At 45.6% G+C, this 11,218-nt stretch overlaps 4 protein-coding genes across 5 annotated transcripts in view; 1 reads left to right on the top strand and 3 right to left on the bottom strand.

The window, feature by feature from the left end:
- The window catches only part of LOC105563677 (phosphatidylinositol 4-kinase alpha), a 12,751-nt gene extending 11,810 nt beyond the window's left edge, over positions 1 to 941 (bottom strand). For both annotated transcript variants that reach the window (XM_012015455.1, XM_012015456.1), the window contains exon 1: positions 613 to 941. In XM_012015455.1, the coding sequence (XP_011870845.1) occupies positions 613 to 702 (90 nt within the window). In that variant the 5' untranslated portion in view covers positions 703 to 941. The remainder of the gene's footprint in view (positions 1 to 612) is intronic.
- Positions 942 to 1,410: 469 nt separating this feature from the next.
- Positions 1,411 to 3,361, bottom strand: LOC105563671 (zinc finger HIT domain-containing protein 2). The gene is made up of 5 exons (XM_012015444.1): positions 3,253 to 3,361; positions 2,800 to 3,076; positions 2,458 to 2,724; positions 1,941 to 2,144; positions 1,411 to 1,867 (listed from the first exon to the last, which is right to left on the bottom strand). Exons 1-5 carry the CDS (start codon positions 3,297 to 3,299, stop codon positions 1,556 to 1,558), a joined length of 1,107 nt encoding a protein of 368 aa, XP_011870834.1. The 5' UTR covers positions 3,300 to 3,361; the 3' UTR covers positions 1,411 to 1,555.
- A 488-nt stretch (positions 3,362 to 3,849) lies between these two features.
- Positions 3,850 to 5,975, bottom strand: LOC105563670. Its single transcript, XM_012015443.1, has 6 exons — positions 5,810 to 5,975; positions 5,532 to 5,720; positions 5,112 to 5,277; positions 4,738 to 4,864; positions 4,384 to 4,590; positions 3,850 to 4,300 (listed from the first exon to the last, which is right to left on the bottom strand). The coding sequence occupies exons 2-6, from the start codon at positions 5,639 to 5,641 to the stop codon at positions 4,014 to 4,016; spliced, it is 897 nt and encodes a 298-aa protein (XP_011870833.1). The 5' UTR covers positions 5,642 to 5,720; positions 5,810 to 5,975; the 3' UTR covers positions 3,850 to 4,013.
- Positions 5,976 to 6,668: 693 nt separating this feature from the next.
- Positions 6,669 to 11,218, top strand: part of LOC105563669 (choline/ethanolamine kinase) — a 10,644-nt gene continuing 6,094 nt past the window's right edge. The window contains exon 1 of the mRNA XM_012015442.1: positions 6,669 to 7,173. Coding sequence (XP_011870832.1) covers positions 7,156 to 7,173 — 18 coding nt within the window. The 5' untranslated portion in view covers positions 6,669 to 7,155. The remainder of the gene's footprint in view (positions 7,174 to 11,218) is intronic.

The raw sequence follows: 11,218 nt of genomic DNA, 5'->3' as shown, positions 1-11,218 counted from the left end.
GGTGTTTCCACCGCAAAAACGCTCACCCCAACCTGATTCTGACCCGACTCTAGCCCGACTCTGACCCTCGGTGGAAACGTAGTCATGGACGGGCGGGCGGGCGGGCGGGTGCCCGGATACCCGGGTATTCCGAGCACTAGATTAGATATTTGGATAGATTATATGTATAATGTCATTCGAGAGATAGCCGTTTGATGCGAGTCGAGTATTTTTGTGCAATGCGAATACTCGTATGAAGTAGGCATCCGTGCGACACGGGTACCCGCAGAATCGGTCTTCACTCGTGTGCAACAAATGACTTGCCCAGATACCCGGGTATTCCGAGCACCAATTTCCACGCCGCTGCAAAAATACATTGTCACCGCACGTTCCAGGACTCTTTCCGAAGTCACTACGCGAGCTGCAATCATAATTTTTTTACCAGGCAGCGGCGTTAATTATCGTGCGCCGAGAGTGGCTGTAATAATGTTCGAAGTATACGTATGTCCTTCGGATTATGTCACGCCAGAAAAATGTCAGGACGTCAGCTGACACTTCCGTACGACGGAGAACGCCGGAGTGCCGTTGGCTGTCCGCGGTCGAAGAATCAACAGGAGCGTAAATTCAACTTACTTTTTCCCACGGCGTGGGCTTGATAGCGGCCAGGCATCTCGCCAATTGTTGTACGGCGTTCGAGAAGAACAACCTTTCGTCCGCCATCATCCTGCAGCCGAGCGATCGCCACTCCGGACTCCGGAACTCCGGACTGGCAGAGCGGCAGCTTGGGAATAATTCGGAATTCGCTCGGATAAATGTCAGTGACGTCGTCTGCTGGAGTGCGTTCGTAAATCGTAGCGGCAGGTAGCATAAAGCCTGTGTCACATTACATATCACAGGTCGGAATTCAGCCAATCAGATGAGACCATGGAGGAAAGAAGAATGAGGGTGCTTTCACATGGAGCGTAAGTTGCGTATCGCCAATCACAGGACTAGTTCAACGGAATTATTGAAGCGGTTCTATCAGCATGATCCTGTGATTGGTGATACGCAGGTTACGCTACGCAATTTACGCTCTATGTGAAAGCACCCTGAGGGTGGCGTCCCATGGAGCGGAATACGCGGAAGCGGAATCAGCGGATCGCCAATCGCAAGATTATTCTGATAGAGCCCTTTCAAAAATTCCGTCGAAACGGTCTTGTGATTGGCGATCCGCTGATTCCGCTTCCGCGTATACCGCTCCATGGGACGTCGCCCTGAGAGCGGCCATGCCGCCGCGGAAAGTAAACCGCCGGCAGAGTAATTCTTTTTTATTTTAAACCCAGGATTGGTCGATTCGCAACAGGTGTTGCGTAGATGCTTTACGCGGTTGTATGAATGGACCTTAACAAAGTCCACTTTACTTACTTTAGAACAGAGAGATACACACACAAATTACGAGCTTATTAATAGAATATTATTGATCTTGTTTTTTTCAACAAATGACAGCACAGTACGTACAGTTCTGTAAATAATGAATCTTGCATGTACGTGATAGCACAGTGTATGTACAGTTTTAATAAATAATAAGTCATCGCGTTCACAAGGTTTCTGCCCCGGCGCTTTTCACCCACGATAAATAATACTCCAGCTTCTTCAAGCACAGGAGCATATTCTTTTTCGACAGGCTCGCGTCGTCGCTGGGCCTCTGCGAAAACCTCTTTGTGAACTCCTGCTTGCCGCTCTTGCAGGTCGAAATCTCCGTCTTCGCCGCTGTTAGCAATCGGTGGAGCTCGGAGAGTGCCGCGGACGTGTAGACGGTGTTCATATCGGCGCCCGGTCCTCGCAAAATGGAAGCGCCGGCTTCTCTCAGCGCCGCTAAAGTTTGTTCGTCTCGTGGCAACGAATCAACCTGTATATATTTAACAATAATATATTACAATCCATAATATATACGTTTATATTAACGTGCAAAGGTCACTCACGCTCTTTATATTTTCTACAACGGACTCGATTGCCGAGTCCGCGTCTTTGAAGACCTCATTGCTCCTCATGTTCCCGCAGATAGTGAAAAAGATGTGGGCAGCCTCCTCGGCACAGCTCAAGTAATCTCCAATGTAGTAAAGAGCGATGTACGCGTAAGCGTACGCCACGTTCGTCACGTTAAAGCGTACGCAGGGGGATGCTTTCTAAACGCAAATAATAAATGTTTAACTTCAAATACGAGCGAGAACACCGAATCATACTTAGGTCCGGGCAGACTGGAGGTAGCCAAGTAATTTTTAATTTGGAAAATACGGTGTATGAAAATTCACATATCAAGTTAAAAATTATTAGGCCACCTCCAGCTTGCCCAAGTATGACTTGGCGTTCTCGTTTATATTTCAAGTTGTATCTTAAGAAGGTCCTGATTTCACTTTAGCTGTTAACAAATGTTTAGAGGCACAATTTTAATTGTACACACACGTAATACTTGGAGCACAGGTCTCGATCATTACCAACCTGCAATTCGTTGAACAACGGTACATCTATCAGAGCGGGATATTTTAAATCGCCGTAAGGGTCCTTGGCGTCCTCCTCAAGGGGCTGAATCAATTTCTTTTCCACGCAACAGGTCCACCACGGCACCCACTTGGGCAGCAGCTTCTCCGCCTCTCCATTCTTTATCAGCGCCTCAAATTCTTGCCTCTCCGCCTCGGACAGGGCCGACCAGAGCTCGTTCGGATCCTCGAAGTTGACATTCTGCAATCTGGTCTCCAAGTCGAGAAGCTGAAAGACATACGTTTGTAAGAACGTGCGATTCAACAAGGCGTATAAATTTCTAACGTGTCGACGCTTGATCACCTCTTGCTCGTCGTCTGAATCCAACGGATAGTCCTCGCCGCTGGTGCTCCCCTCGTCCAGGTCATTTTCCAGGTCCGCCTCGTGCACTCTCTGAAGGATCTCCATCATTTTTTGCCTGGCAGCCGGATCGTTCTCCTGAGACTTGAGCTCGTCCTCGACGCACTGCCTGTAGAAGCTCTCGGAGCAATCCGTGTGCGCGTCCGACTTGTAACACTCGGCCCCGCAGTAGCCTGTGCCGCATCGCGGGCAGGTATACAAGCGCGCGCGCTTGTTGCACCTAATGGAAAGAAGAAACACGCACGTTTACGCAACGGCAGACGAGTGGCCACCAGAGTTGCAGTGCTCGACCCCCGCGAGAGATCCCGGCTTATCGTAACCTAGCAATTACATATTTTGCGGAATAGTCGCGTCTTACGAGTCACGTCGCGATTCAACGTTCGACGCTGCACTTACAATTCGCAGATATTAGCGGCCGAACTTGTGCCCGGTGACTCCGTCATCTCGAATCTCTTTGACACGCTGCCACTCACCGCGATAGCGCGATGTTTTGATCATCCGCAGGGGGGGGGGGAGAAGTAGCTAAGCGCGCCATATTTGACTGTCAGAGTTAAATCCAGGAAATATCCGAGCAAGTTGGAATTATGTAGAAATATAATATAAAAGAATACATGTCTATATGCTTTAATAAACGTTTTGGTATGTACACAAATCTTAATCAATTTAATTTACAGACGACATGCTGTACGTACAAAAATTCAGGAGAGTACTGTTTAGACAAATATTTGGATGCATACTATAACTCACTTGTAACTCATGCTCAACATATGTAATGATTGTCTAGGAAAGTAGAAAAGGTCATGATGACATCATAGAAACATTGAAATAAAGTCACGACGATATAATGTCATTAAGGCCCGGTCTACAATGAGTCGTTAGTCGTTAGTCAGAAGTCGCAACTATATGTTGATCCTTTTCCTTTCTGGGTAGAAGAAAAAGGACCGACATATAGTTCCGACTTCTGACTAACAACTCATTGTAGACCGGACCTAAACGATTAAGGCCTGGTTGCACCAACGTCGCTTAACTTTAGCTTAACCTTAGCTTAATTCACGCTTTGTCTCTTGCCAAGAGAAACAGTAGTTTAGAAAGAGACGAGAAGTGAATTAAGCTGAAGTTACATGACATTGGTGCAACCGGGCCTGAATCATCGAGTTCTATTTTCTACTCTCTAGTCTACCCTGTCTTCTGGCCAATTTCTGATTGTTTGACGTATTGATAATATTTGTTATGATTGCAAGTCTCTTATTCTTTTGCCTGAGAATTTCTTTCAAACTTCGGATTTCTGTACGCAGGTTTGTAATTTTATCATTCGCTATTTTCTTAATTTCGTGGCTACTTGAAGAATTCCAGATTCTTTCTGGTGACATTCTTGTTGCTCTGTCGTGCGTTTCAACGAATAATGAGGGAGGAGATGTGTTCGTTTCTTTATCACACGTCGATTCTAGAATATAAGTTATATTTTTACACACCTCTTTATACACATTTTAAATTATTGGTTAAAAGTATATAAATTGCGAAACTTACGAGCAATAGGAATTTGTCCGCTGTTACTTTCCATAACAGAAACATATTCGTCACTGGTTTCCAATACAAAATCGTATTCGGTCTCGTCTTTTATAATAGAAACTTGTTCTTCCTTAACAGAAATTTGTTGAGTATCTTCCTCAATAATCGTCTGTCCATCGTCGGGTTCATTTATTTCATCGTTTAAAAATCTAATTGGGTTTAATGCTAAAACAAATGTTTATAAAAACTAACTTGTCCAAGTTCCAAAACCAAACAACTGTTCTAATATGCAATAAATTATTTAATTTTATATTTTACTGTGTTAATATATTGTCAACGACAATGTCGGTCATATTGATGTCTATTATTTACCTCTTTTTAACACTAAATCCGGGACGATTCTGCAGTTGATATTTTCGCTAGAGTTTGAAGATAAACTCTCTTCTTCATTGCTGATACTTGTATCCATTACTTCAAAATACGGTATACTTTCAAACACCTATAATTATACAATACTTCTGAAAAGGTTTTCCTTTTTATTTTTTTATAAACGTCATACTTTTCTACGTATATTCCATATACACTTTATGCAATTGGAATTGCAAAAATGAATTCAGTTATACATATAATACATTTTTTCTATTCGTTATCATCTAAATACATTTATCTCATTACTGTACATATATAAAACATATGTAATTAAATTCTCGCATATTTCGTCAAATTGTAAGATGTAAATTACTCACGTGGGGGACGGCATTTTCTCTCAATATTATATGGTCCGAGTACGTTCGATCTATAAATTTTTCTTTAAAATGTAAAGAACAGAGAACGCTTGATTTGCTGATATTTTTGCCGTCCAATTTTAATATTTCTATCCATTGCGCTCTTTTCGCAGAGTCACAAGGAAATCTGCAAAGAGATTATTTTACAAGATATACAAGTGTATAAATTGTACTAAAAGACAAACCGACGCAAGAACAATCAAGTGTGTAGCCAATATTACTCGGAGGGTCGATTCTGTATTTTACAACGTAGTGAAAATGCTGAAAGTGAGTAGCTTCGTCTCTTTCTAATTTAGAAAGAGACAAAGCCGCTCACTTTTAGCATTTTCGCTATATTGTAAAATACAGAATTGACCCTCCGACGCCAAAGGTTATACTTGCCTGTGAAATGATATCTTCATCGTCTCTTCGAAAGCAATTTGCGCCGCCGTTTTTCTCGCATCGCAGTTTGTATTTTTACAATTAGGTACGATGCACGACGATCCATCCATTCTTCTTCCTTATACTTCCTACTTTTACCTCTTACGCCCAGGCTCACTTAATTTATTGCAAGACGATCCTTCGGAAACCCTAACGTCCGAAAAAGCACATCGCTGTAATCTCTCGACTGCTCAGTCTTGTTGCTCGAAGTCTCTCGCGACGGAAACAATTTCACCTACCTTTAGATTACCGTGACACGGACGGAAATGCGATAACGAATAGATTTTTAGGACTTAACCTCTTCCAATGTTTACAAGGCGCCCCGCTGCCGCGTGGCGCTCTACATTACCGACCGGCGACTGGATACGCGGACACGCGGTTCCTCGGTACGTCGTAAGATGTCGCCCCATGTACCGTTTCGCGCTCTACTTCCATTCGCAGCCCGAATTCCACCGGGCCCCTTCGTCACCACCTCTCTTCTTCGGGACTCGGGACGTCTAATTATACGTCTCGCATCGAGGAAGCGTAACGCGGCTGCGGGGGAAGGGGGGCGGACCTCTCGATACATTCGATACGTTCGGGCGCTATTCTTAGAATGTAGATAGAGAAAACGGCGGATTCGAGCGAGTCGCTTTATCGCGCACTTCGGACCACGGCGGCGGCCGGCTATCGCGCGAGAGAGAGAGAGAGAGAGAGAGAGAGAGAGAGAGAGAGAGAGAGAGAGAGAGAGAGAGAGAGGGAGAATCTTAATCATGTGCAATATGCATGCTGCGAGGGCGATCGACTCGCGTCCCGCAATAACGGGTGCATTATACTCCCGCGCGGTTTCTTGCCATTTTTCCACCCCTTTCGCCCGTTATCGCGCGGCACAAAGGCACGCGACGTGCACGCGATAACGCGGCGCGAAGCGGCGTCGCGCTGCCGCATCGCGCGGTTATCGCAGCTCGGCTCGGCTTGCAAGCGGCGGGCCGCTCTCTCTCTCTCTCTCCCTACCGGCCGCCCGTGCGCCGCGCGGATTGGTGCACGAGCGAGCGAGCCGCGACAAAAACAATGAGCGGGGTACCCCCAGGTATCAGGCGGCGACGCGGCGAGCGAGTGCGTCATTGCGAGAGCGTCGAGCGAGCGAGCGTGCGGTGCTGCGTCTTGCTGAGTGATCTCGAGGATTCTCGGAGCCGAACCAAGTCCCGCTGAATCATATACGTCCCTCCTCCCGCTCCGCGACGTTCGAGTATACCTTGCATCCTCGCGGGGAGGCCCTTATCGCCCACCCCTTGCGCCGTGCGTCGACGGTGTCAAAGACCTTACCTGGATTCCCCGACTCTCCCAGCCCCTTCGACCTGTGCCCTGCCCTCCCGTCCCGTCCCGTTAATTGCGACGGCTCGGGCTCTCGCGACGAAACGCATATTATCTTATCCGGTGTCGCGCCTCGTGACGTAGCTCGCCTCCGGGTATAATTACTCGCCGGTAATAATTAGCCGCTAGGTGTGTGCGCGCCACATCGTGAAATCGTCGACTCGCCTCTCTCTTTCTGAAGCGGCGAGCCTGCCGTTTCACCGTGTCCATCGTCCGACGAGGAGACTTCGACATGGGTGTCGAGGACAAGGTACTTATCGTGGGTAAAAAAATGCTGACGCGACGCAAGAACGCGGAAAACTGTAAACCCGCTTTTTTCCTTCACGAACGCTACAAAGTTGCGTCGAGCGGCCTCACCGCTGAATTAATATACATTATACATAGTATTAAGATAAATATCAATTTTTTTTCTCTTCAACCAAAGAGTGCGATCGTTTTTTGGCTAATATCTAATAGTGGCCAAACGAACGATGCGAGACTGCTAACAGTTGGGTGAACAGATTACCTGAAAAAGGACCGGAACGTCGTTTGTTTTTTTTTTTTAATAAAAACATTGGCCGGTGTAGGTCGTTTTTAAAAGCTACATATCGTTGATTCCTTTTTTATCGGACGAAAGTGGAAGACGTTGGACCGCAAAATGTACGTCGCGCCGTACTTACGGAAGATTGTAAGAGATTGTAGCCCTAAGGGGAACAATAAAGCCAATTCTAATTCTACAAGTCGCGCCGTACAAAAGGGCCGCGGCACATTGTTGGCGAGTGGAATAGATGCGCACTGAATCCGGCGAAAATGGAGGGGGGGCCAAGTCTCCGGTTACTCCCCTTGTTTCATGCCCGATTTCTTCACATCCAGTTATGTTGCGGTTAAAGTTAACCAGGAGACAAACTACCAGGTCTATGCACGTGATTGGCTAAAACTTGAGATTATAACCTCCGGATAATTTTATCGGGAAGTGAAAAAATCGGCCATTACACTGAGAAAAATGTCCGATTAAATATAATCGGATAATCCAATTACATGATAACAAACGGATATATCCGATTAAATTGTATATCCGATGAAAAATTTGATCGGTTTTTCAATGAAATTTCATCGGTAATTGCATTTCATCGGATAAATTTCATCGGATATATCCATAATTTAATCGGAAAACGTAATCGGAAAAATTAACCATCGGACATACTATTTAATTGGTTTATCCGATGAAAATTTTTCTCAGTGTAGTGTTACCATTTTTCTCTTCGCTTATCTGCACCGCACTCCCGAAGTCGTTTCCATCGCACGATACGGAGTTCCACCTGTCGCGGGCTCTCACGTAACGCTGCGCCCAAATGGGGACTTAATCGCATGCGTTTTAATCGCTTCCCGGAAAAAAAAACGTGCTGTTCCACCGACCTTGACGCGCCTCTCTTCTCCGTTGCATTTTTTCTCCCCCCTCGTTGCGCTCCGATTTTCCCCGTGGCACGAGCTGAAACACGCACGTTTGGTACCTGACGCACGTTTTTCCAGACCCCTCGCCCCGCCTCACCTTTATTCCGCTCGATTTCCCCGGAGCTAGGAGATAAAGAGTACGTGTTTATGCGTCGGAACCGGCGCTATTTTTCGACCCTTTAAGACGCCGACGCTCTTCTTCCCGCCGCGCTTCCCTTCCGCTCGAGTTGCCCGAGGCTGAAAAGAAACGGCGTTTATTAATAAAATTGTGCTTAATCGCCGGAATCGCAATGCTGTTTCCCTCATCCTTCCGTCGCGCGCTTTCTCCGTCCTCCTTCCTCCTCTCCCCCTTTTTCCGCGTCTCCTTTCGCGATGACGTCGGCATATCTAGTTTCATAGGTGCAAAGGAATGTGCACGGGCAGAAACTACTCGCGCGCGCGCGCCAATTCTCGTTTCTCCGGGCTCGCGATTCGCGGATTCCACCCCTTCGCGGAGACGCAGCGGAAACACATGTTTCTGACGAAACGTATAAGGATTTGTTTGCACACGCGCGACACCGTGTCACGCGGATCGGGGACACATAAATTTCGCGAAATGCCGCCGCTTATCAATTTTCGCTTATCTGTCGCCCGATAGTCACAATATACCCTCTGAAACTCTCGGCGGAATGCGTAGTGGTTTTTATCCTCGGCAACACGCGCGCCGAGATAGACGTCGAAGGTCACGAAAGAGCCTGCGGGGCTTCGCGGCCATTCATAAGACCTTGCAAGTTCTCGCGAATATACGCGCGGAGCCGCAACTATTTATTTATCTCGGGGTGACGGATTAATGTTGCGCAGTATATTTGCATGTTATCGTTCGGTACGCCGAATCGAAGCTGCATGTTGACGTCTACGGTCACATGCACTTTAATCCTCTCGCCGTCCAAATCTAAAACAGTTACGTAGATGTTTTAAGGTCTTGTCTACGATGCCTAGAACTTGGTCCAAGTTCTAGTTCCGAGAAACTCTACAAGAAAGCCACTCGACAGAAGCTGCAAGTTGATCGACACTACACATTTCTCGAAACTAGAACCTGGACCAAGTTCTAGCATTTTGTGAACGCAGACCTTCGGAACCGGATTCTTTTCGCTCGTGAACAACAGTTACGCAAGCGGGATGCGTCGATGAAATCACTGAGATTAAAAAAGTACAGACCTCGAGAGAGACATTGAAAGCGTAAAAATGCAAGGAGGCGTCGAGTATGTTTTCGATCGTGATAGACGATAGATCTCTTCGATCTTGTCTCCGCGCAACAACGTGCTCGTATTCCCTACCCCGAATCGATCGGATCGGGAGCCACTTGAGACGTAAAAAATACAGATGAAGATATTCGTAGTGTAGATAAGACAACGGTTTCGCCGGATCGAGACACCCGGTATACTCAGGTGCTGCGACTGCAGAAGAAGAGGAAAGAGAAAAATTGTGAAATGTCGCGTGGCCGCATAACGCGTCGTCAGCTATGCAGACAAGCTCGGGAACATCAACGGCTCACTTTGACGCTCCACGTGGCGTGCCACGTGATCCGGAATTTACGCGCTCGGGTGATGTTTTTCGAGTCTCGACGGTTAGATCCTCGTTTCTTATCGATTGCGCAATCCCTTTTTTTTTTTCACAAGCGAAAGGAATTCGGAGCGTCGCTCGCGCCTTCCACAGTCTACCCAGCGAGAAATGACTCGTCGATCGACGTCGGATCAACATCGAATCGACGTCAATTTGACGTCGGTGTCGATATCGATTCGACGTCGATCGACGAATCATTTTACTGGGTCTTGCTCTCTTTTCATTCAAAAGCCCGAGAGTACGAGGACCGCGTATTCTACGCCATAAACAGCACATTGTTACGAAAAAATGTTTGTCACGTTGGAATCGAAAACGGGGTCAAGAAGTGCTCAATATTGTATAAATAGAGATTATCGTTACATCGAGCCTATCGCTTACACTCTATTCATTTCCTACACTGAGAAAAATGTCCGATTAAATATAATCGGATAATCCAATTACATGATAACAAACGGATATGTCCGATTAAATTGTATATCCGATGAAAAATTTGATCGGTTTTTCAATCAAATTTCATCGGTAATTGCATTTCATCGGATATATCCATAATTTAATCGGAAAACGTAATCGGAAAAATTAACCATCGGACTATTTAATTGGTTTATCCGATGAAAATTTTTCTCAGTGTAATAGTACAAAAAGACAATTTGTTCTTATCATTTCTTAGCTTGTTTTTCGGGTACAAAAACAATTCTCTTTATACTTTATCAAGTTTCGTCGGGAAAGAATTCTTTCTGGATTCGTAACAATCGCCTGTGCCACTTGGGTTCTTCGGGGAGATTCTTCGGAGAAACGTAAAGAAACCGAGATCACTCGCCCTAGCAGTCTAGGGTGAGTCTGGGCAACTTTGTAGAAGCGCTTTAGTTCCACGAAACTAACTTCTAAATGAGAAAAAATGCAACCAATCTCTCTCGTCCGCCGCGAACGTTCATATTTTAAATAACGAATTGTATAAATAAAGTTCCCTTCGTGGCAAACTCGTAATCAGTCTTGGATACGTTCTCGGCTGAAGAATTTTATCAAAGATTCCAGCAACTTGGTTCACAATTTCAACCGAGTATGTCTTATCTGACAATGAGAAAAATTTCCATCTGATAAACCAACTAAATAGTGTTTCAGATGGTTAATTTTTCCGATTAAATTATGGATACATCCGATGAAATGCAGTTACCGATGAACTTTGATCGAAAAAAACCGACCATATTTTTCATCGGATATACGATTTAATATATTGGATATATCCGTTTGTCATTATTTAATTA

Source organism: Vollenhovia emeryi, unplaced genomic scaffold (genome assembly GCF_000949405.1).
Source record: "Vollenhovia emeryi isolate VEMERY1.0 unplaced genomic scaffold, V.emery_V1.0 DF939172.1, whole genome shotgun sequence".
Classification (NCBI taxonomy): Eukaryota; Metazoa; Arthropoda; class Insecta; order Hymenoptera; family Formicidae; genus Vollenhovia; species Vollenhovia emeryi.
This window is presented reverse-complemented; position numbering and strand designations above follow the sequence as displayed.